At 52.6% G+C, this 21,317-nt stretch overlaps 3 protein-coding genes and 1 long non-coding RNA gene across 4 annotated transcripts in view; 1 reads left to right on the top strand and 3 right to left on the bottom strand.

Annotated features, from left to right (window-relative positions):
• Positions 1-21,317, top strand: part of AdamTS-A (ADAM metallopeptidase with thrombospondin type 1 motif A) — a 463,942-nt gene that overhangs the window by 329,623 nt on the left and 113,002 nt on the right. The gene's annotated exons all lie outside the window — the stretch shown is intronic.
• On the bottom strand, positions 6,671-7,832 carry LOC144107210 (uncharacterized). Its single transcript, XR_013309249.1, has 2 exons — positions 7,795-7,832; positions 6,671-6,990 (listed from the first exon to the last, which is right to left on the bottom strand). It is a non-coding gene; the product is annotated as an uncharacterized LOC144107210 (long non-coding RNA).
• LOC144107209 (uncharacterized) lies at positions 11,796-12,394 on the bottom strand. Its single transcript, XM_077640217.1, has 2 exons — positions 12,054-12,394; positions 11,796-11,885 (listed from the first exon to the last, which is right to left on the bottom strand). Exons 1-2 carry the CDS (start codon positions 12,273-12,275, stop codon positions 11,796-11,798), a joined length of 312 nt encoding a protein of 103 aa, XP_077496343.1. The 5' UTR covers positions 12,276-12,394.
• LOC144107221 (uncharacterized) lies at positions 14,099-20,889 on the bottom strand. Its single transcript, XM_077640226.1, has 6 exons — positions 20,362-20,889; positions 19,778-19,866; positions 18,549-18,895; positions 17,456-17,637; positions 16,064-16,146; positions 14,099-14,268 (listed from the first exon to the last, which is right to left on the bottom strand). Exons 1-5 carry the CDS (start codon positions 20,443-20,445, stop codon positions 16,093-16,095), a joined length of 756 nt encoding a protein of 251 aa, XP_077496352.1. The 5' UTR covers positions 20,446-20,889; the 3' UTR covers positions 14,099-14,268; positions 16,064-16,092.

Here is a 21,317-nt window from a genome sequence, read left to right as displayed (position 1 = left end):
GCAGCACTGTGTGTCCGCTGTGGGAATATTCTCTTAGAAATCTCAATGCACGGAAAAGGAGCGAGAAAGCATGACGTAGTCTGAAACCGTATTGCAGAGTGTCATTTGGCGAAACGGGGGCAAGAAGCCGCCGCAGTGGCTCAGTGCTTGCGGCGCTAGGCTGCTGACGCGAAATACGCGCGTTCGATCCTGGCCGCGGCGGTCGAATTTCGATGCAGGCGAAATTCTAGAGAACCGTACGTGGTTAAAACTTCCGGAGCCCTTCTCTACGGCGTCCCTCATAGCCTGAGTCGCTTCGGGACGTCAAACACCCATAAAACATATACTGAGGGAACGAAACACACCTCCAGCGCCCTCGACGCTTGAGCTGCAGCATCCGCGATGGCCTCAGCGTCAGCTGCGAACATTTGCAGTGCTAATGCCCGCAGCTCGGACCAGCCACTGGCCGGGATGTGGAACGTCGCCGGCCGTGCTTCCTCCGGTGTCAGCGACGGCTCGCTAAGTGCACTCCGGTATTCGCCGGCTCCTGCATGCACCAGAAATTGCAGACAGTTGGTTACTATGACAAGGGAAAAGGTAGGGTCGGAACAGACATGCCGTTGAGATGCTCTCCTACCGACCTTTTACAGACCATCATGACAGGTGTTGCAAGCAGTCATTACAGCGTGCCATAAGGATAGTGGCCTGTAGCGTCACGCATTCAATTGAAATCATGGACTTGGGCTAGCTTGTACGAACAAATAAGACTGTTATTCCCTGTCTAATCCTATTCGCGGTCTTAAAACCTCGCGGTTCACTTTGTTGGTGCACACTCCAAGCGCACCGCGAACACGGACTAAAAGCTTAGTAGCTCAATGTTTTATTCAGCGTTCGTGGCGCCCTTGAGGCCTCCACGGACCGCCTTTCCTTTTCTCAGAGGTTTCTAGACCAGCGAATCAGAGTAGACTGGGAACAAGGCTTGTTTAATGCGGCGGCAGCGTTTCGATGGGAGCTAAACGCAAAGGCGCCCGCGTGCTGTGCAATGCCAATGCATGTTAGAGATCACCAGGTGGTCGAAATTATTCCGGAGCCATCCCCTACGGCATCTTTCTTCCTTTCTCTTTCAGTCTCTCCTTCATCCCTTCCCTTACGGCGCGGTTCATGTGTCCGCTGAGATGTGAGACCGATACTGCGCCATTCCCCCCCCCCCCCCAGAAAAAAGACAATTAAAAAAACCAAATTTCTTATTTCATTCGTGCAAGCCGCCCTTGGATTCGTCTTTATCCTTGAGCTATTGAAATAAGAGCGCCTTTGCGAATGCATCGTGAGCGCGTCTAAGGAAATCGTGTGGTTTAGACAAGTGCGGAGGGCGCTTCGAACGTGGTGCTCGCTGCACATGAGTGTATCTCCTTGTGTTTATTTGGAGCCGTATTTTGGCATTAGTCTATAACGAAGAGCTCTCTCTCACCGCGGTGACACTGGGGCGTCTCCTCGGGCCCCTCGGAGACTCCGTCGGTGCCTTGGCCCGGCCGATGCTCCTCGGCACTGGCCGACGACGTGGAAGGCGACGCCCGTCCGAAGGGGCTGCAGAGACACCCGAGAACATTGCCTCCTGTGACGTTGCCGCCGCTGACCACGTTCGCCGCCTTGACGGGCTCCTCCGGGCGCTCCGGGCAGTGAGATGCTTTGACCACCGCTGCCGATCTCCGGCCGACCACGAACTCGGCCATAGCGATTGCTCCGAAGCGCCGGTACCGCTTTTTGCTGCGGCGTTCCGGACGTGGGATGGACTGGCTGTTGCTTGCGCCGGCAACGCTAGAAGCACGAGGTGCAAAAAGACTGCGCATTACGCGAGCAGGGAAAGCCGTTGTAACTGCCCCATACTCTCCGAGGCGGGACGTTTGAATAAGGAATGTAGGAAAGGAGGTTTTTAATGCGTCAGTATTACTTCGCTCATTCTGCTATAACCCTTTCGCCATCGGAAACCCGTAGACGAAACCCGGCATGCAGATGACGTTATCACCTTTCGGAGCAAAAGGCCGCCGGCGTCCCCACCGCCGCATATCTGAAAACGCGATTGAAGTGTCCACTGACCCAGGGAGCCGTGCGCCTTTGTTTTTCTCAAAATCAATGGACTGTAAACCTTCCGCTGGTTTTAGGAAAAGGAAATTCACATAACTGCCTCATTTTGTAGCTGGACGCCACCGCCCTCTCATAGCGGGGTTGAGGTGTCCACTGAACCAGTGAGCTAGTTGCACTATCTTAAGAATTGCTTAGGTGCCCCCATAACTTTGTTTTAGGAAATACAAGCCTAACTTTTCCTCTTGGTGCACACCTGACCCGCATCGCGATGGAAGGAAATGCTCACCATCTGCCCTTCTTCAGCGCGGCGTTGCATGTTTCGGGCGGAGAGCGGAGCTGCAGCGGGAGCAGGTGCACGTGCGTCGTCGGGTGCGCCTGCAGTGCGTGCGACGGTTTGCACGAGTCAGGTGGTGTCGGTAGATTCTGCAGAATCCGTGGTATCAACGCTGCGCGCGGTGCTGTTAAGATTAAAGAGGACTTGGCCCTTGTGGAAGAGCCTCTAGGTGCACAGTGTCTCGCTCTGGTTACATTAAACACCAACGCTGCCTTGGCTAGCGGCTAAGTTAGAGGAGAGTTCTCATGCCGCAGCTACTAGGACGCTACCGGTACGGCTCGTGTGATGTGCCCACGATGTAAGGCCTGTCCAGCGACGCAATGCTGCATGCGTTGCCGCGTTCTCTGAACGAGTTTACGACGAGTTCGTAAACGCGCTATGCGTTCCTACCTGACGATAACGCTGGCGAATGGCGCTCACGTATTTGAACGACGACTGTGACGCAACATGCTCAGAAGCAAATGCTCTAAAGAATGGTCCAGTTCTGAAGCAACGATATGGCATGGTTTCGTCAGGACGGTTTTAAAGGCAATTATATACACGTACCACCACGGGTGGAGCGGGGTCCGGTTTCGCCGGTCTGTGCGGGATGCTGTCGTGGGCAACCAGCTGGGAGCCACTCTCGGGCATCGTAGGTTGAGACCGCGGTTGTGGCCGTGGCGTCGCTCTGGGTCCCGGTCGCCTTATGGTTGTGCCCTGGTTTTCGCTGGACGAGTCAGAGTCCCGCGCGTCCTGTAGCACGGGCTCGGGAATGGGTTCACCACAATCTCGGACGCTCTGACCACTGCTGGACGCGGCAGGCTGGATCACTGAGTCGACGGCTGACGTGGTTCTAAGCGTTAGGGCTAGCGGCTGCCGGTGAAGAGACCCCGACAAGCTCCGTCCGTTTCAGGCTGCGTGAAAATCGAAAATGGCGACCGAGCCCTATCTCAACGTTTTTAAACGTTGCCCTCTCTGCTCTCGAAGCTTCGGCACGCGCACACGTGATTCCGCGAGACGTCATTGGATTGGATTTCAGGGCGTGCCTTGTAGTCAATGGCAGTGGCGCTGTCCAATGCCTTCCGAGTGTTTGTTATTGGTTGAAAATGGTGGTGGTGGTAGTGGTTTTATTAAAAATAATAGTAAAAAGGAAGGAAAAGATTTTTGCTAGCCCCGGCATCTGCCATCGATACTGAAGCACCTGAGCTGGGGCAGCGGAAATAAAGGACAGCAGGCAGAATGGAGAAATGAAATGAAAGAGGTGAGGGGACAGGAATAGAGGACAGGGGAGAAGTAATATGTACAAACTATTTACACAATAAGTAATGTGTCCAGGTTGTGCGCGTGATTAGTTCATTTTAGAGGAATTAAATAACACACGCGCACAGCACTCTGTAGGTTACAACTGGAGTGGGGCGTCTAGTTATTAATCGTTCAAGGTAGAACTCGCGGAGCGTTCGGTGACTGCGTGTAACTACCTGACGGAGAACAGACGGGACGTCAAGCCCGTGTGTTCGAGGAATGCACAGAGGCTCACCAAAGTTCGCTCACGAGTGCGCGCACTGCCCTGCGGCCACAATAGCGTCTTGATGGAGTCTTGTTGTATGCCCTGCGCCCTATAGGCCGCGAGCATATCGCGACGAGCATCGGCGAACGCGGAGCAGCGAAGGAGCAGATGTTCTGGTGTTTCCACTGCACCGCATCCGTCACACACATCACTCGTCGCGATTCCGTGACGCACCCGTCGTTCCCCGGGCCACACCCAGCCAAAAATTCGTTTTTGGGGAAAGGAAATCGCGCAGTATCTTCCTAACATATCGGCTGATATCTCAACTGCGCAGTGAGGGAACGGATAGAGAAGGGACAGAGAGAAGAAAGGAAGAGAGAAGTGACGTAGTGGAGGGCTCCGGAATAATTTCGACCACCTCGGGATCTTTAACGTGCACTGACATCGCACAGCACACGTGCGCCTTAACGTTTCGCCTCCATCGAAACGTGGTCGCCGCCGTTGGGTTCGAACACGGAGGTTCCGGATCATAACCACTGAGCCGCCGCGGCGGCTCCGCAGGAATCTGCCTCACTGCAGTTCTACATAGCTGACCAGTAAACGTCGGGTGTCGAAAGGAGAATCCGGTGCTTTTTTTTTTGTTTTGAACAACGTTATGAGTACCTGTCAGTCGCCGCTTGTGTCCTGGACAAACCTCCGCAATTATCTTGAGGACACCACCACCTTGCCCGCGGTCGTGTTTAACCTTCGGTGGTGACATATCGCCATCATCTGTATATGCATTAATTGTGCTTGCTTAGCCTGCGTGCCAGTCTTACTTTTTATAGTTTTGTTTCAAGTTAGGTTTCTGAAATTAGTGCAGAAAGTGTTAAAGGACACAGCGGCCCACGCTGAAGCAGCGGAATCAAAAATGAAGACGCGCTTTTGCCCAATCGGTATACTTTGCCAATTGGGCAAAAGCGCGTCTTCATTTTTAATTCCACTGCTACAGTGTGTGGCGCTGCGTCCTTTAGCTCTCTGCACCAGTTTAATAATAATTGGTTTTGGGGGAAAGGAAATGGCGCAGTATCTGTCTCATATATCGTTGGACACCTGAACCGCGCCGTAAGGGAAGGGATAAGGGAGGGAGTGAAAGAAGAAAGGAAGAAGGAGGTGCCGTAGTGGAGGGCTCCGGAATAATTTCGACCACCTGGGGATCTTTAACGTGGGGATCTTTAACGGATCTGTAACCTCCATAAAAACGCAGCCGCCGCGGTCGGGTTCGAACCCGGGATCCCCGGATCAGTAGTCGAGCGCCCTAACCACTGAGCCACCGCAGCGGGTCTGCACCATTTTCAGAAACCCAAATTTGGGCTTTTTTCCAATGGGAGTCCTCTACTACGGCACCTCTTTCTTCTCTTATTCTCTTAGTCCCTCCTTTATACCTTCTTTTGTGGCGCGGTTCAGGTGTCCGCCGATATGCGAGAGATACTGCGCCATTTCCTTTCCCCCCAAATCAATTTATTTTGCCCAATCGGCAAAGTATACAGCCGCCGCAGTGGCTCAGTGGTTAGCGCGCTCGGCTACTGCTCCGGAGTTCCCGGGCTCGAACCCGACAGCGGCGGCTGCTTTTCCATGGATGAGAAACGCTAAGGCGCCCGTGTGCTGTGCGATGTCAGTGCACGTTAGATCCCCAGGTGGTCGAAATTATTCCGGAGCCCTCCACAACGGCACATTTTTCGTTTCTTCTTTCACTCCTTCCTTTATCCCTTCCCTTAAGGCGCACTTCAGGTGTCCAACGATATATGAGACAGATACTGCGCCGTTTCCTTCCCCCAAAACCAATTATTTTTATTACAGTGCAGGTATCTAAATAGAAAGCTCCAGTTTCCGCGTGCTGCCGCGCGTTTGGAATGCCTAAATTTTTTTCCTCATTCGTTACGCGATTAGGGTGAGGAGAGAGATAATGGCGTTTATTTTGTGACCTTGGTGCGGGCCGTCTATCCTTATTCCCACTACTACGCCTATAGGGTGTGCGTTCCCGAGCAGGGGACTGACTGGCGATTTGTTATTAGCAGTGGAAAGGGAATCATAAGGCTTCTAATATTATTCTTTGATAGAGAAAGGATAAGCTTTCTTTTGACGTGTAACCAGTAGCATGCTGGCTTCCGACGCCTACGTCACACCACCCGCCGTCTTTCCCTGGCGCCGTCAGGTGGATGCGATATGCAGTGCAGTACCGGCTGTGGTCATAGTTTCTCTATGCTGTGGTGGTGGTTCACGTGAGCGCAAGAAGACAGTCTGGCGTAAGCAAGAGGCTTCCGTTATTTTCTTTGCGGTTGATTATAGCAGTTTGAATTTTCATAGAAGTTGGATGGAAACTAACATCAGTCTTACAGTGCACCAGAAGAAGCGCTTCGAAGGCGGGTCAATTTAATATTAGTACGTTAAAGTCTCTTAGGGTATGCCGTTCTTATGGGTTTTAAAAACTCATTCAACAAGTACCGCATGGGTGCTGAAAATTCTGTCCTCAAATTCCGCTTCATGCATGCATGTGAATTTGAAATATCGGCCGGGGAGGGAGTGTTATGTAGCGGTGGCATGTGTTGTTCGTAGTTTCAACCACACCTTTCTCAAGGGCGCCAGGTAAGCCGGGAGGCCGGGTGTGTATTACCAGTGCGAAGCCACGAAACAAGCGGCGCAACTGGTACCAAACAGAATAGGACTATAACTGATTTTTGGTCTGCGAACTCCACCTTGCTCACAAACCTGGGCGGAATTCAAGAAGCAGTGCAGCCAGACTACGGGAGACTACTCGCAGTCAGTGAAGGGAGGCGGGCGTTGCGAATTGTATACATTATATTTCAATTCCACTTAAAAACAATAAAAAGTGGTAGAGGACTAATAGCCCTTCTCCAAGAACAGGGCGTCTTTGCGACCAGCACGCGCCCCGCCACATGGCCGCTGAGGCAGCCGCAGCGTGTCGGCGCTATGTGGCCGGCGATGGTCGCCGCTGGTCACAGCCGGTGCGGACGCGTGGCGGAAGACTCTCCGAGCTGCCGGCCTGGCTGTTACGGCCAGGCTGCAAGAGGAGCCAGCCGTTCCCGCCATCATAGACTTAAGCCGGGGACTGTAATAAAAAAAAGTAAATAATTATAAGCGACGGTTCGCTTGCGCGAAATATACAGTCGGGGACAAAATTCTCTGGACGAAGTGTTCCTCAAACGAAGCCGGTAGTTCTGCTACTAGCCTACGGCTGGAGATCACGCTTGTTGAGGTGAAAGTCAAAATTTTCTGCTTTCATCTCCACAGGTCTGGTATCCGGCCGCCCGCTAATGGCAGAGCTATGAGTTTCTTTTGAGGAACACGTAGTTCCGGGACTTCTGTCCTCCGAGTGTACACCTGCAGTCGAAAGCGGAGACAAGGAAGACAAGATAAACGGGGAGGAGTGCTGATTAGGCGATATGTGTGGAAGGTTCCTCGAGGTATTGAAACCAATGTAAGAACACGGCATATTTTTTTCTGCAGATTCACTTATTAGACGAAACATGACCATAAATAATTATCGCGTATAAAGGCACAGACGATTAACATTAATTAGTCTGGCTGGGTTATGAGAAATCTAATGCAGCCGCTTTGAAACGCAAGGTGCTCCGCATATAGGTAACCGCACTTGTGACTGGCAACAAAATCAGTGAGGCATGCATTGAGAAATTAAATCGACACCGCAGTTAAAAGCTAGAACAAAAGAACAGATTGCAGCGTTCATGGAGTCTTGGCGACGGCGTTCTATATCGAACAGCGTGAAGAAAGTCAAGCGCAAGAAACTAGGACGTAGCTGCGGAACATTGCGAGTGTGCCGCTCCCAGTCGGTGCATCAATCCGCTAACCTCCCTCTCAACAACATACACCGTAACAAAAAGGAGACACTTACCGTCGGGTTGGACCGTGTGTGGGAGGCCTCTCGGTCATCTCCGGCCGAGGAAGTCGTTTTTGGTGTGGGCCGCGGCCGGGCCTCGTGGCCGGACGTCGCGAGCGGCGTCCGCTGCAGAGTCGCCGAAGTCTTGGGGAGCCCCCTCCGTGATTTTCCGCCTCCTGCAGAGCAAACGGTGGCGGCGGTCAAAGGAGGCGGCAGACTCTCATAGCAAAATAGCCGTTCTGGTACGAAACAGAATTTAGAGCGCGGCTTTAGGACACAGATCAGGAACGGGAAAAGAGTCGGAGTTAATTGTTCCTTATAACTAATGTTCTTAGCAGTCCACTGTCCGCCCAAGCGTGTCTTCGCTATGGAAGCGTCCAAACGCTCAACCATTCTGGTACAAACAAGCAGGACCCACTTGCACGAAGCACGAAGCAAATAAGACAGTTCAATCTATATCGTTTTTCCCATTATGTTTACTCTGTGCTTTATTGTCCTGCGGACGCTTGAGCCGCGCAGCTGTCGTAGCTGAGCGTGCATTCAAAAAGCAGCTCAGTACTGCCGGAGAAGCCGGTGTGTGTGGTCTACGCAGTGTGTGCAGTCGGTAATCTCATTCGCGTTTTGCACCCTCTCTTGGTTTTCAGAATAGGAAAGGGGCATAACTGCTTCATGTTGTAAGTGGATGCTTCAATCGCGCCACGCCAACTAAATGCTTGGCATGTCCCGCTTTTAATCGGGCTTGCGTAGCGCGCTTAATACGTCATCCGAAGAAGAAAAATTGGTTATTTAGGAAAGTCAGTGGACACCTGAACCGCGCTGTAAAGGGAGGGCGGAAGGTAGGAGTGAAAGAAGGGAAAGAGGTGCCGTAATGGAGTGAACGTTGTGCGCCTTCCCTTTTGTCAAAACCAAGCAGACGGGTTTAAAGCGGCTTTGAACCGACCGCGGCGGCCGCGTTTCGGTGGAGGCGAAGTACAAAGGCGCCCGTGTGCTATGCGATGTCAGTGTACGTTATAATGATGCCCAGAGGGTCGTAATATTTCCGGAGCCCTTTACTACCGCAGCCCTTTCTTCCTTTCTAGCAGTCGGCCCTTTATGCCTTCCCCTACGGCGCGGTTAAGTTGTCCGCCGAGATGTCAGATACTGCGTCGTTTCCTTTCCCCCAAAACCAATTATTATTTTATTTTGTTTAGACCGCGTATAAGACTAGACGGAGGTAGACTGTCAATTGCTTCGAGCGAGTGGGCCCAGTGTGTCTCGACCTAAGGCAGTTGAGTGCTCTGTCTCACCGCGGTGCCGCCGTGGCTTCTGCCTGGGCCTCCTGTTGACGCCGCCGGTGCTGTGGCCCGGCCGGTCTGCGTCCCCGGCAGTGACGGACGTCGGCGTGGAAGGAGACCGGATGCCGTTGACGCGGGTGGCGTTGGCGCCGCTGACCACGTTCGCTCCCTTCAGGGGAGCCGCCCCCGGGTGCACCCATCCGCGGGATAGGACCGCGACCACCAGCACGGCGACCACGGCAGCCACCAGGGCGAAGGCGCCGAGCTGCCAGAGCAGCTCGTAGCTGCAGCGTGCACGTGTCGGGTCAGCGGATGGACACGAACCGCAGAGGGCAAAGTCGGCAGTCAAACGTGGGCGTCCTCATACATGCGTTACTGCGTCGCCTTTCGGCTCAGCACAGTGTTGCGCCAATAGGCAGCTCAGGACTGAAGGCGATACGAAGAAAAGGCACGGGTGCTGCACGATTTTAGCGCGCGTTAAACGTGCGCAGGCCGTCGAATTTAATTCACAGCCCCCCGCTCCCTACATTCCTTCCTCCACGGCCTGGTTCAAGTGGCCACCTACGCTGAGAAATTGAGCCTTATTCAGAGCCCTATGAGGGCACTTCAACCGGGCCGTGGAGAAATGTAGGGAGGGGAGGGCTCTAAATTAAATTCGTCCGCCTTCGCGCCTTAAACGTGCGCTGTGCAGCGCGCCTCCCTCTTCTGCGCATCGCCTCTAGTGAGGGGCTGCCTATTGGCTACGGTGAGAAATTGAGCCTTGTTAAGAGCCCTCACCCGCCGCGGTGGCTTAGTAGTTAGGGCGCTCGGCTACTGATCTGGAGTTCCCGGGTTCGATCCCGACCGCGGCGGCTGCGTTTCTATGAAGGCGATATGCTTATGGCGCCCGTTAAAGATCCCCAGGAGATCGAAATTATTCCGGAGCCCTCCACCACGGCATCTACTTCTTTCTTCTCTTTCCCTCCTTTATCCCTTTCCTTACGGCGCACACTGCGCCATTTCCTATCCCCAAAAACCAATTTTCATTTCATCAGGCACTCGGCTACTGATCCGGAGTTCCCGGGTTCGAACCCGACCGCGGCGGCTGCGTTTTTATGGAGGAAAAACGCTAAGGCGCCCGTGTGCTGTGCAATGTCAGTGCAAGTTAAAGATCCCCAGGTGGTCTAAATTATTCCGGAGCCCCCCACTACGGCAACTCTTCCTTTCTTTCACTCTCCACTTATTCCCTTACAGAGCGGTTCAGGTGTCCAACGCTATATGAGACAGATACTGCGCCATTTCCTTTCCCTAAAAAACCAATTATTAACCAATTATTACTCTTCTGAACCCTCCGCTTCCTACATTCCTTTCTCCACTGCCCGATTCAAGGGCCCACCTATGGTGAGAAATTGAGCCTTTTCTTTTACGACGTCCACAAGTTGCTCACGGTTGCAAAAAAAATGGCTGGTGATGTAGGATTGTTAAGCACGGTATATTGTTCGAAAGCACAGTTTTAGCAGGTGGCCACCATCGCCACATTCCTCAAACCACGGTTGAGGTGTCCAGTGACCAATGTAGCCAGTTATGAGCCTTCCCGTTCCTCAAAATCAACGGTGTCTACAACGTTGTTACAGCCAACACATGCAGCGCTCGTTATGTCACCACAGAAACTTACAGGCGCGGACAAAAGTAAACGGAGCACGCTATTACCCTCTCAAGTTTTTCATGCGTTGCCAAATTGAAACTGGGTGCTGTGGTATGTTCAGCACGCTAGTGGACTAGTGCGCTTTCTCTTGGGCAATATTGTTTCTTCATCACTGATAGCGAAGGAGTGATCGTAATTAGAACAGAAGATTATGCTCCGTTTACTTTTTTCCGCAGCTGTGCCTAAAACGCCATTGAGGTGTCCACTGACCAAGGGAGCCACTTGTGCGCCTATTTCAATATCAATCGGGTTTACAACGTTGTCATCGCCAATGACCCAATGACCGCCGGTGGCCTCTTGCTGAAATGTTGTTTTTGAAGAAAGGAAATGGCGCAGTAATTATCTCACATCTCGGTGGACACCCGAACCGCGCTAGAAGTGAAGTGATAAAGGACTGAGGTAAAGAAAGGAAGAAACGGGTGCCGTAATGGAGGGCTCCGGAATAATTTCGATCAACTGGGGACCAGGATCTTAGCGTGCACTTTCATCGCATAGCAGGCGTCCACCTTTTGCGTTTCGTCTCCCTCAAAACGCGGCTGAATTCATATTAAGCTCGCGACCAGGGGTTCTGGTTATGTGTTGCTCGACCGTGGTTGCGATACGTATTTCTGTTGCCTGAATACGACGCGAGAATGGACTCTGCGATGGACTGCCAGAATAAGGAAAAAACGCGCCGGGCTTGTTCCTTGAGCATCTAGATATAGGAGAACTCTTTCGATAGCTACACGTCGCATGTATTGATCACACATGCGTTCGGACGCCGTCGAACGAGGGCCCACCGCGAACACGAAATGAACGCTCCACGCGCGACCTCGGCACCATGTTTGGGGCTTTTAGGCGCCGCAGCATGAACAATGTTGAGTACTACGGAAGTCTACGCGCTACTGGACCGGGCAACTTTACTGCTAGCTCCGCCTAGTGCAGCAGGCTTGCGACGTGTGGCAGCAGAAACGCACACTGAAGCTTGTTCAACAAAGGGCTAAATAATGTTTGCTTAACTGTGCGGTTGATTGAATCCATGATGACTACCCCCGGGACCGTGCGGTACAATGAAGTTCTCACCATCTGCGCTTTATCGCCTCGATCCGTCGCTTGGGCGGCGTCGGCTCCGAAGGCGACGGCTGGGGGTACGTCGGCGGCGAGAGGGCCTGCGTGCAAAACGAGAGGCGCTCAGTCACATCTGTCCAAGCTACGGCCATCCACGGCTGTCGGCTTTTGGGAGACGCTGTGTGACGACTTGCGTTTACGTCAGACGCCGCCTCCACTATTCGAACTTCGAAAGCGTTAAGCCTACTCCGAAGGTTTAGTCCACGTACCGGCACGAGCGCAGCAGCGGAGTCGGTCTGGCTGTACGCGACGCTATCGTGGGGTACCGGCTGGGAGCTCCGCTCTGGAGTCCGTGGCTGAGACCGCGGCTTTGACGGCGCCGTGGGCCTTGGGTGCCCCTGGGACCGGTCTTTGTGGCTCTCGCTGGACGAGTCCGAGTAGTGCGTCCTGTCGAACGGGCCCGGGTACGGGCCCACCATGGTGATGGACATCCTGGCCGTGGCTGGTTGAACTGCGCGGCAAGTCGGCTCCTCGAGTCTTCGTCAGTCGGTCTGGCTCTGGCGTTAGGACTAGCGGGTGCCGGTGTTCGGAGCCGAGCAGGACACGTCTGTTCAAGGCTGGCCGGTGTTCTAAAATGGCGACGGGGCTCTGCCTGCTCGAGAAGCTCGGGCGCGCGTGCACATGCGACGGCGGGAGGCTTCATTGGATTGGATTGGATTGCCAGGCAGCCGATGGCGATGGTGCTCGCGATCGCTTATCTTTTTTTGTGACCAATGGCAGTTGCTAGTGGAATAAGCGGCTCGAGTTCCGTTTTACGTGACCAGAACGACGCGAAAACGGGAGACAATCAGGTGCGGCGCGAGCTGAACTAGCTTGGGCCATGAAATGAAATGAAATAGATAGAAATCACGGGGTAAAACTTGAGTACAGAAAACTATTTACAGTCTACGTCACCCTTGTGTAGAGCGCTCGTGCGGTGTGCTTCCCTGCAAATAAATGCAGATCTTTTCGCAGACTCTAGCGTCAGAGGCAATATTTGCGCGGAAGTAATGACAGAGAGACCCGCAAACAAAGTATTCAGGAGCACTTTTCCCTCTATATTCAGAGGCTGCTCTGTACTTCGTTTTTGCTACCAGGTACGCACTGCTCGAGAGATCTATACAAAGGTTACACAGACTGTACGTTCGCTTGTAGACATACCGTATACCATACCATAATTTGATGTTACCCTGCCGTGGTGGTTCGCAGGCTTTGTCGTTCTGCCAAAGCCTGTGGGACAAGGTGTTTGCAGTATTTGCTGCTGATGGAGGTCGCGTCACTGCACTTGAGTGTCAGTCATTCAAGGCGTTTAGCTTTCAACTGGTGGAGAACCCACAACGGTGGCTGAGTGGCTAGAGCGCTCGGCTAGTGAGGAGTTCCCAGGTTCGAATCCGACCGCGGCGGCTGCGTTTTCATGGAGGCAAAACTCTATGGCGCCCGTGCGCTGTGCAATGTCAGTGCATGTTAAGGATCCCCAGGTGGTCGAAATTATTCCGGAGCCCTCCACTACGGCACCTCCTTCTTCCTTTCTTCTTTCACTCCCTCCTTTATCTCTTCCCTTACGGCGCGGTTCAGGTTTCCAACGATATATGAGACAGATGCTGCGCCATTTCCTTTCCACAAAAACCACTTATCAACTAGTGCTGAATTTTAGCTTCACAAACGTGTTTGTGAGCTTGTGTCTCTTGTCTCTAACTTCGTGCACTCATGGGACCCTTGAGACTATTAGGTTCACGCGGGAGAGAAACCCCTGAATGAAAAAACAATTTCGCCGGCGTTTAAATATCCCTGGCATGCTACTCTGCTTGAAGAAGGGAATTTGGTAGATAAGGCCCGAAGGACAGCGGTGTGGAAAAGGTCGAAATAAAAAAAATAAAAAAGAGAAGGTAAAACGCGCCTATTTAATGCGTACTGAGGGTCATCGGCGAGTAATATATGTTTCAAGTGCACAGTCCGACAAATGGGAGGACAAGGTTCACTTCGTGAAGAATGCCTTAGGATAAAACGCAAGGTAAAATTGGAGCTTCTGAACACTTCCAATGCTTTAACAGAAAGTATGCACGTGCAACCTTACCGATACTTTATTCTGTGTTAGTCTCTGCGAAACTCCAGTAGTGTAGGGGAGGATATTCTGCGTCCGCTAATCAGAACACCGGGCTAGAACAGCCCCGTGTAAATATGGCTCCGCCCTAAACGGTAAGTGAGAAAGCCTATCGACTGACGAGTAAATGGATGGACACGTGATTTGCGAATCGTACGCTATATATTTCTCGGCGAAACACAATAACAGGTCGTGGACACCGTGGGCGATCGACGTCCCTCGGCGACCGCGACCGGGTCCCTGCTCGTGGTGGTCATCGCCGACAGGAGCCGGATCCTCGCACGGCGATCCACGAGCTCGACAGGGGAGGCTCAGCAGCGGCCGTTGATTGGAATGGCTTAGGACTGGGAAAGGAAAAAAAAGATTGTTGTTTTCTCGTGCCGCCATGCAAACATGATAAAGGCCGTTCTGGAAAGAAGCGATTTAGAAAAACGGCGGATACCGACGTGTACATCTCGAAACGATGATTCGTTTGGCACCACTCGCATCCCTCTGCCACCACTGGATCGCCTGCCGCGGCCCTTTGAAGGTCGCCCCTCATTATGGTTTCCTAAGGGCCGTCGTGGCGAATCCCTCTCACAACAAGGCTTCAACTCGACTAAACTTTGTGTGCCGAATTGTGCCCATTTGTTTGCCTCCACTCCAAACCCTCTGCGCCAAATTGGTGGGCCACAAATTTGTCACCACTGGCGACCCCAAGTGGCACCAGTCTCGGCACCCGCTCTGGTGGTATATAGCGAAACGCCAACACTATAGCGGGTGACTGCGCGTGCGGTCACGTGGAGGGGGGGGGGGTCACACTTTGCACGATGCAGCAGTACATTAATCACACGACTCGCCGCCACCTTGAAATCTCGGATGCACGAGAAACGTTCGAATGGGAGTTGTGAGAGCTAACGCTCTTAAAAATTCCAACCACGATTACGATTCTCCTTTTAATGCGAAATTTTAGCGCATCTCTGTCCCGTGTTGCAGGCTCTGCAGGCTGCTTGCATTGCTTTGCAAGGTCGTCGGCACGTCTGGCGACTACATTAGTTCGATAGTAGTCTTCGCTGATGAAGACAGCGATATGCAGTGCACAGCGGGCGAGGATGTGTGTATTAGTTCGATAGCACGGATTCATTAGTTGATGAATATGACGACGTGGAAAGGACAGCGCGAGTGTGTGTCGCAGTCTAAAACGAGCCGTGATCGACTGCTGCCATATCACAGTGCTGTCGTGCACTGGCCAGAGAAGCTGTCTTCTCGGCGCTGTGGCTTGGAATCCCAGTCGTGGCAATGTTTGTATTTATCGATGGTTTGACGCGACTGAACCCACGAACGGGTGCTTGAGAGCTGCACTCTACAAAAGAGAGAGCTTAAGCGTTGTACATTACCACGAATAAACGAATGTCTTGATTCAAGGTCATGAATTGGTTCAAGGGCCTAGAAGACGCTGAAACAGGTTTCTCCAGCACCGACTGTTTTAGCAAAGAAGCCGTGGTGACGTCGATGCAGTTTTTTTGTGTATGCTAGTCTGATGTTAGGCAACATCGCCACTGACTCACAAACGTGGATCACGGAGTCTTTTTTAGTCTTGACGTCGTGTCCTCAGGTTTTTGTGGTGGACAAGTGCTATAAACTCTAGAAACCAAAATATTGATTTCACCGTGAATAAAAAAATTGTAGAGCGAAGCTTACGGGCTTAGCGCATTAACCATCCAAAGCAGTTATTGGTGTGCACGGTTTAGCCATTTAGGTCAATGCTCCGCTACGTATTATCTTTATTTTTTTGTTCTGTATATCTCGCCGATTCTATGTTTCATTTTGCTTCTTGTAACCCACACCGCTCTGCAATGCTTGGGCGATTAAGGTTCTGTGAAATAAAAAAAAAATCCCACCCGTTTACTTCCCTCTCGCGCTTGCTCTTTCCACTTGTCGACATGCCAACGGTGGCAGGAATTTGAATTTAATTTCATTATCTATTAACATAAGGTGATTTGGGTCTTACGGCTGACGCTCTAGATTCCATGGTAGAATGCACGGCTATATGGCTAAAGCAAAGCTGTTACAGCTTTCACTGTAAAAAACAATGGAGCTGTCCTCGGCGTCTTTTAATGCACTGAGTTGCGCTGTTTGACAGAGCTCTCCTGTGCATACCTGCCACAGTAGGCGCCTCATCCATGTCCCTACACTCCGGCGCGTTGCCTCAGGCTGGAGTCCTCCGGCGCCTCCGCTGTATCCTGCGATTGTCCGCACGGATGCTGGTTAGAGTTTCAGTGGATTAGCGATTAATGTTAATGATAAATTTGTGTTATTTCGCGGCGTGTAAATAGCACGTCCAGCTTGGCTTCACTCGAGCGTCCTCTCAAGCCTCCTCACACACACAGTATACAAGTATCGCTTGTTCTTCCATGCCGCAAGGCTCGGCGGCGTATCTAATGGGGTGAGCGCGGTAGAGCACCATACACTGTGCCTTATCAGCGCTAAGGGAAATAATCGCGGTCCTTTTAGTTTTGCGTACTACAACGTTCTAAGCTTAGCGCTAACGTATTCTGCTTCACTTTGGCGCAGCTGCCAAGTGCGAAGTGGAGCTGCGCACTTGCAGCTGTGCGCGTGCACGGTGTCCCTCGGAGCCGCATGCGCAAATGGTGTTCGTGGTACACTGTGATGGCTTCCCAAAGCGCTGAGCTTAAAAGGCTGTAGTGTGGCTAATACGAAACCGACGGTGCTGATGGCGTTTAGAGCTGATAAGAACCCCTTTATAGAGCCATTGCTGAACAAACACACTGGTCCCTGTCACAGCGATATTTCTACTGACGAACGTTAATTGAAGTTTATGCTGAGTTAAATTACTGTGACAAGTGCACTGCAACGCCGGGGGGCATGGCGATAACTTTTCGCGTTCTCTCACTCACTGACAAACGAGAATTATTCACGTTCCACAGGGAGACTATATTTTTTGTTGCGAAATTTTGAGTTTCCTTTTTTTATTTCGACCCTGTGTATTCAATTTGATTTGTTTATTCTTGCGATAGCTATTATTCTTTCATTTTAGCTTTTGCCTCGTCGAGGGACTTCGAAAGAAAGAACTGAGGGAGTCGGCGTTCTCCGGAATGTGCACAAAGTTAGCTGTGTTCAATGGCTGATGCTTTCTACGGTGGTCTCCTGTACCCGAGCTGGAATGGACGCGCAATTGTTGCACAAACCGCAGCACTGTGTGTCCGCTTTGGCAATATTATCGTAGAAATCTCTGCACGAAAAAGGAACGAGGAAGCATTACGTAGACTGAAACCGCATTGCACAGTGCCATTTGGCGAAACGGGGGTAATAAGCCGCCGCGGTATCTCAGTGGTTATGGCGCTCGGCTGCTGACCCTAAAGATGCGCGTTCGATCCTGGCCACGGCGGTCGAATTTTGATGCAGGCAAAATTCTAGAGAGCACCAGGTTGTTAAAACTTCCGGTGCCCTTCTCTGCGGCATCCCTCATAGCCTGAGTAGCTTTGGGACGTCAAACCCCCATAAACCATATACTGAGGGAACGAAACACACCTCCAGCGCCCTCGACGCTTGAGCCGCAGCGTCCGCGATGGCCTCAGCGTCAGCTGCGCACATTTGCGATGCTAATGGCCGCAGCTCGGACCAGCCAGTGGCCGCGATGTGGAACGTCGCCGGCCGTGCTTGCTCCGGTGTCGGCGACGGCTTGCTAAGTGCACCCCGGTATTCGCCGGCTCCTGCATGCACCAGAAATTGCAGAGACAGTTGGTTACTATGACAATGGAAAAGGCAGGGTCGGAACAGACATGCCCTTGAGATGCTCTCCTACCGACCTTTTACAGACCATCATGACAGCTGTTGCAAACACTCATTACAGCGTGCCATAAGGATAGTGGCCTGTAGCGTCACGCACTCAACCGAAATCATGGACCTGGGCTGGCTTGTACGAACAAATAAGACAGTGTTTTTCCCTGTCTAATCCTATTCGCGGTCTTAAAACCTGGTGGTTCACTTTGTCGGTGTACACTCCAAGCGCACCGCGAACACCGACTAAAAGCTTGGTAACTCGAAGTTTTATTCAGCGTTCGTGGCGCCCTTGAGGCGTCCACGGACCGTCTTTCCTTTTCTCAGAGGTTTCTAGACCAGCGAATAAGAGTAGACTGGGAACAAGGCTTATTTAATGCGGCGGCAGCGTTTCGATGTGGGCGAAACGCAAAGGCGCCCGCGTGCTGTGCAATGTCAATGCATGTTAAAGATCACCAGGTGGTATAAATTATTCCGGAGTCCTCCCTTACAGCATCTTCTTTCACTCCCTCATTCATCTCTTCCCTCACGGCGCGGTTCAGGTGTCCGCCGAGATGTGAGACAGATACTGCGCCATTTCCTCTCCCCTAAAAACCAATTTTCAAAAAACCAAATTTCTTATTTCATTCGTGCAAGCCGCCCCTGGATTCGTCGTTATCCTTGTGGTACTGAAATACCAGCACCTTTGCGAAGGCATCGTGAGCGCGTCTAAGGAAATCGTGTGATTTAGACAAGCGTCGAGGGCGCTTCGAACGTGGTGCTCGTTGCACATGAGTGTATCTCTTTGTGCTTATTTCCAGCCGTATTTTGGCATTAGTCTATAGCGAAGAGCTCTTTCTCTCACCGCGGTGACACTGGGGCGTCTCCTCGGGCCCCTCGGAGACTCCGTCGGTGCCTTGGCCCGGCCGATGCTCCTCGGCACTGGCTGACGACGTGGAAGGCGACGCCCGTCCGAAGGCACTGCAGAGACACCCGGGAACATTGCCGCGGGTGACGTTGCCGCCGCTGACCACGTTCGCCGCCTTGACGGGCTCCTCCGGGCACTCCCGGCATTGAGATACTTTGACCACCGTCGCCGACCGCCGGCCGACCACGAGCTCGGCAACAGCGACTGCTCCCAAGCGCCGGTACCGCTTGTTGCTGCGGCGTTCCGGACGTGGGATGAACTGGCTGTTGCTTGCGCCGGCAACGCTGGAAGCGCGAGGTGCAAAAAGACTGCGCATTACGCGAGCAGGGAAAGCCGTTGTAACTGCACCATACTCTCCAAGGTGGGGCGTTTCAATCAGGAATGTAGGAAAGGAGGTTTTTAATGCGTCAGAGTTAATTAATTAGTGGTTTTGGGGGGAAAGGAAATGGCGCAGTATCTGTCTCATATATCGTTGGACACCTGAACCGCGCCGTAAGGGAAGGGATAAAGGAGGGAATGAAAGAAGAAAGGAAGAAGAGGTGCCGTAGTGGAGGGCTCCGGAATAATTTCGACCACCTGCGGATCTTTAACGTGCACTGACATCGCACAGCACACGGGCGCCTTAGCGTTTTTCCTCCATAAAAACGCAGCCGCCGCGGTCGGGTTCGAACCCGGGAACTCCGGATCAGTAGTCGAGCGCCCTAACCACTGAGCCACCGCGGCGGGGCAATGTGTCAGAGTTATTTCGCTCATTCTGCTAAAACCCTTTTGCCATCGGAAACCCGTAGATGAAACCCGGCATTCAGATGACGTCATCACCCCTCTTTGAGCAATATGCCCCCGGCGTCCCTATCGCCCCATCTGAAAGCGCGATTGAAGTGCCCACTGATCCAGGGAGCCGTGCGCCTTTGTTTTCCTCAAAATCAATGGGCTCTGTAAACCTTCCGCTGGTTTTAGGAAAATGAAATTCACGTAACTGCCTCATCTTGTAACGGGACGCCACCGCCCACACACAACGTGGTTGAGGTGTCCACTGAACCAGCGAGCCAGTTGCACTATCTTAAGAATTGCTTAGGTGTCCCCATAACTTTCTTTTAGGAAATACAAGCCTATCTTTTCCTCTTGGTGCACACCTGACCCGCATCGCGATGGAAGGTAATGCTCACCATCTGTTCTTCTTCAGCGCGGCGTTGCATGTTTCGGGCGGAGACCGGAGCTGCAGCGGGAGCAGGTCCACGTGCGTCGTCGGGTGCGCCTGCAGTGCGTGCGACGGTTTGCAGGAGTCAGGTGGTGTCAGTAGATTCTACGGAATCCGTGGTATCAATGCGGCGCGTGGTGCCGTTAAGATTAAACAGGTCTTGGCCCTTGTGGAAGGGCCTCTAGGTGCACGGTGTCTCGCTCTGGTTACATGAAAACACCAACGCTGCTTTGGCCTAGCGGCTATGTTAAGAGTTCTGATGCCGCAGCTACTAGGACGCTACCGGTACGGCTGGTGCCCACGATGTAAGGCCTGTCCAGCGACGCAACGCTGCATGCGTTGCCGCGTTCTCTGAACGAGTTTACGACGATTTCGTTAACGTGCTATACGTTCCTACCTGACAAGAACGCTGGCAAATGGCGTTCACGTATTTGAGCGACGAATGTGGCGCAACATGCTCTGAAGCAAATGCTCTAAACAATGGTCCAGTTCTGAAGCAACGATAACGCAGGTTTCGTCACGACGGTTTTAAAGGCAATTAGATACACGTACCACCACGGGTGGAGCGGGGTCCGGTTGCGCCGGGCTGTGCCGGATGCTGTCGTGGGGAACCAGCTGGGAGCCACGCTCGGGCATCGTAGGTTGAGACCGCGGTTGTGGCCGTGGCGTCGCTGTGGGTCCCGGACGCCTTATGGTTGTGCCCTGGTTTTCTCTGGACGAGGCCGAGTAGTGCGCCCTGTAGTACAGGCTCGGGAATGGGTCCACCACGATCTCGGACGCTCTGACCTCGGCTGGACGCGGCAGGCGGGATCACTGAGTCGACGGCTGACGTGGTTCTAAGCGTTAGGGCTAGCGGCTGCCGGTGAAGAGACCCCGACAAGCTCCGTCCGTTTCAGGCTGCGTGAAAATCGAAAATGGCGACCGAGCCCTATCCCAACGTTTTTAAACGTTGCCCTCTCTGCTCACGAAGCTTCGGCACGCGCACACGCGATTCCGCGAGACATCATTGGATTGGACCTCAGGGCATGCCTTGTAGTCAATGGCAGTGGCGCTGTCCAAAGCCTTCCGAGTGTTTGTTATTGGTTGAAAATTGAAAAATTCGTTTTTGGGGAAAGGAAATCGCGCAGTATCCTCCTCACATATCGGCTGATATCTGAACCGCGCCGTGAGTGAAAAGATAAAGGAGGGAGATAGAGAAGAAAGGGAGAAAGAAGTGACGTAGTGGAGGGCTCCGGAATAATTTCGACCACCTCGGGATCTTCAACGTGCACTGACATCGCACAGTACACCAGCGCTTTAACGTTTCGCCTCCATCGAAACGTGGTCGCCGCTGTCGGGTTCGAACCCGGATGCTCGGATCATAACCACTGAGCCACCGCGGCGGCTCCGCAGGAATCTGCCTCACTGCAGTTCTACATAGCTGACCAGTAAACGTCGGGTGTCGAAAGGAGAATCCGGTGCTTTTTTTTGTTTTGAACAACGTTATGAGTACCTGTTAGTCGCCGCTT

This window comes from Amblyomma americanum, chromosome 10 (assembly GCF_052857255.1).
Source record: "Amblyomma americanum isolate KBUSLIRL-KWMA chromosome 10, ASM5285725v1, whole genome shotgun sequence".
In the NCBI taxonomy this organism is placed as follows: domain Eukaryota; kingdom Metazoa; phylum Arthropoda; class Arachnida; order Ixodida; family Ixodidae; genus Amblyomma; species Amblyomma americanum.
This window is presented reverse-complemented; position numbering and strand designations above follow the sequence as displayed.

Bases quoted from the DNA above. Each gene is read 5' to 3' on its own strand.
- LOC144107209 (XM_077640217.1), bottom strand. From the start codon at position 12,275: ATGTCCATCACCATGGTGGGCCCGTACCCGGGCCCGTTCGACAGGACG. The intron at 11,886-12,053 runs GTACGTGGACTA...TTTTGCACGCAG, and splicing joins CCGCTGCTGCGCTCGTGCCG to GCCCTCTCGCCGCCGACGTA.
- LOC144107221 (XM_077640226.1), bottom strand. From the start codon at position 20,445: ATGCCCGAGCGTGGCTCCCAGCTGGTTCCCCACGACAGCATCCGGCAC. The intron at 18,896-19,777 runs GTGAGCATTACC...TCGCGCTTCCAG, and splicing joins GCGCTGAAGAAGAACAGATG to CGTTGCCGGCGCAAGCAACA. The intron at 16,147-17,455 runs GTGTGTTTCGTT...GGACAATCGCAG, and splicing joins AAGCGTCGAGGGCGCTGGAG to GATACAGCGGAGGCGCCGGA.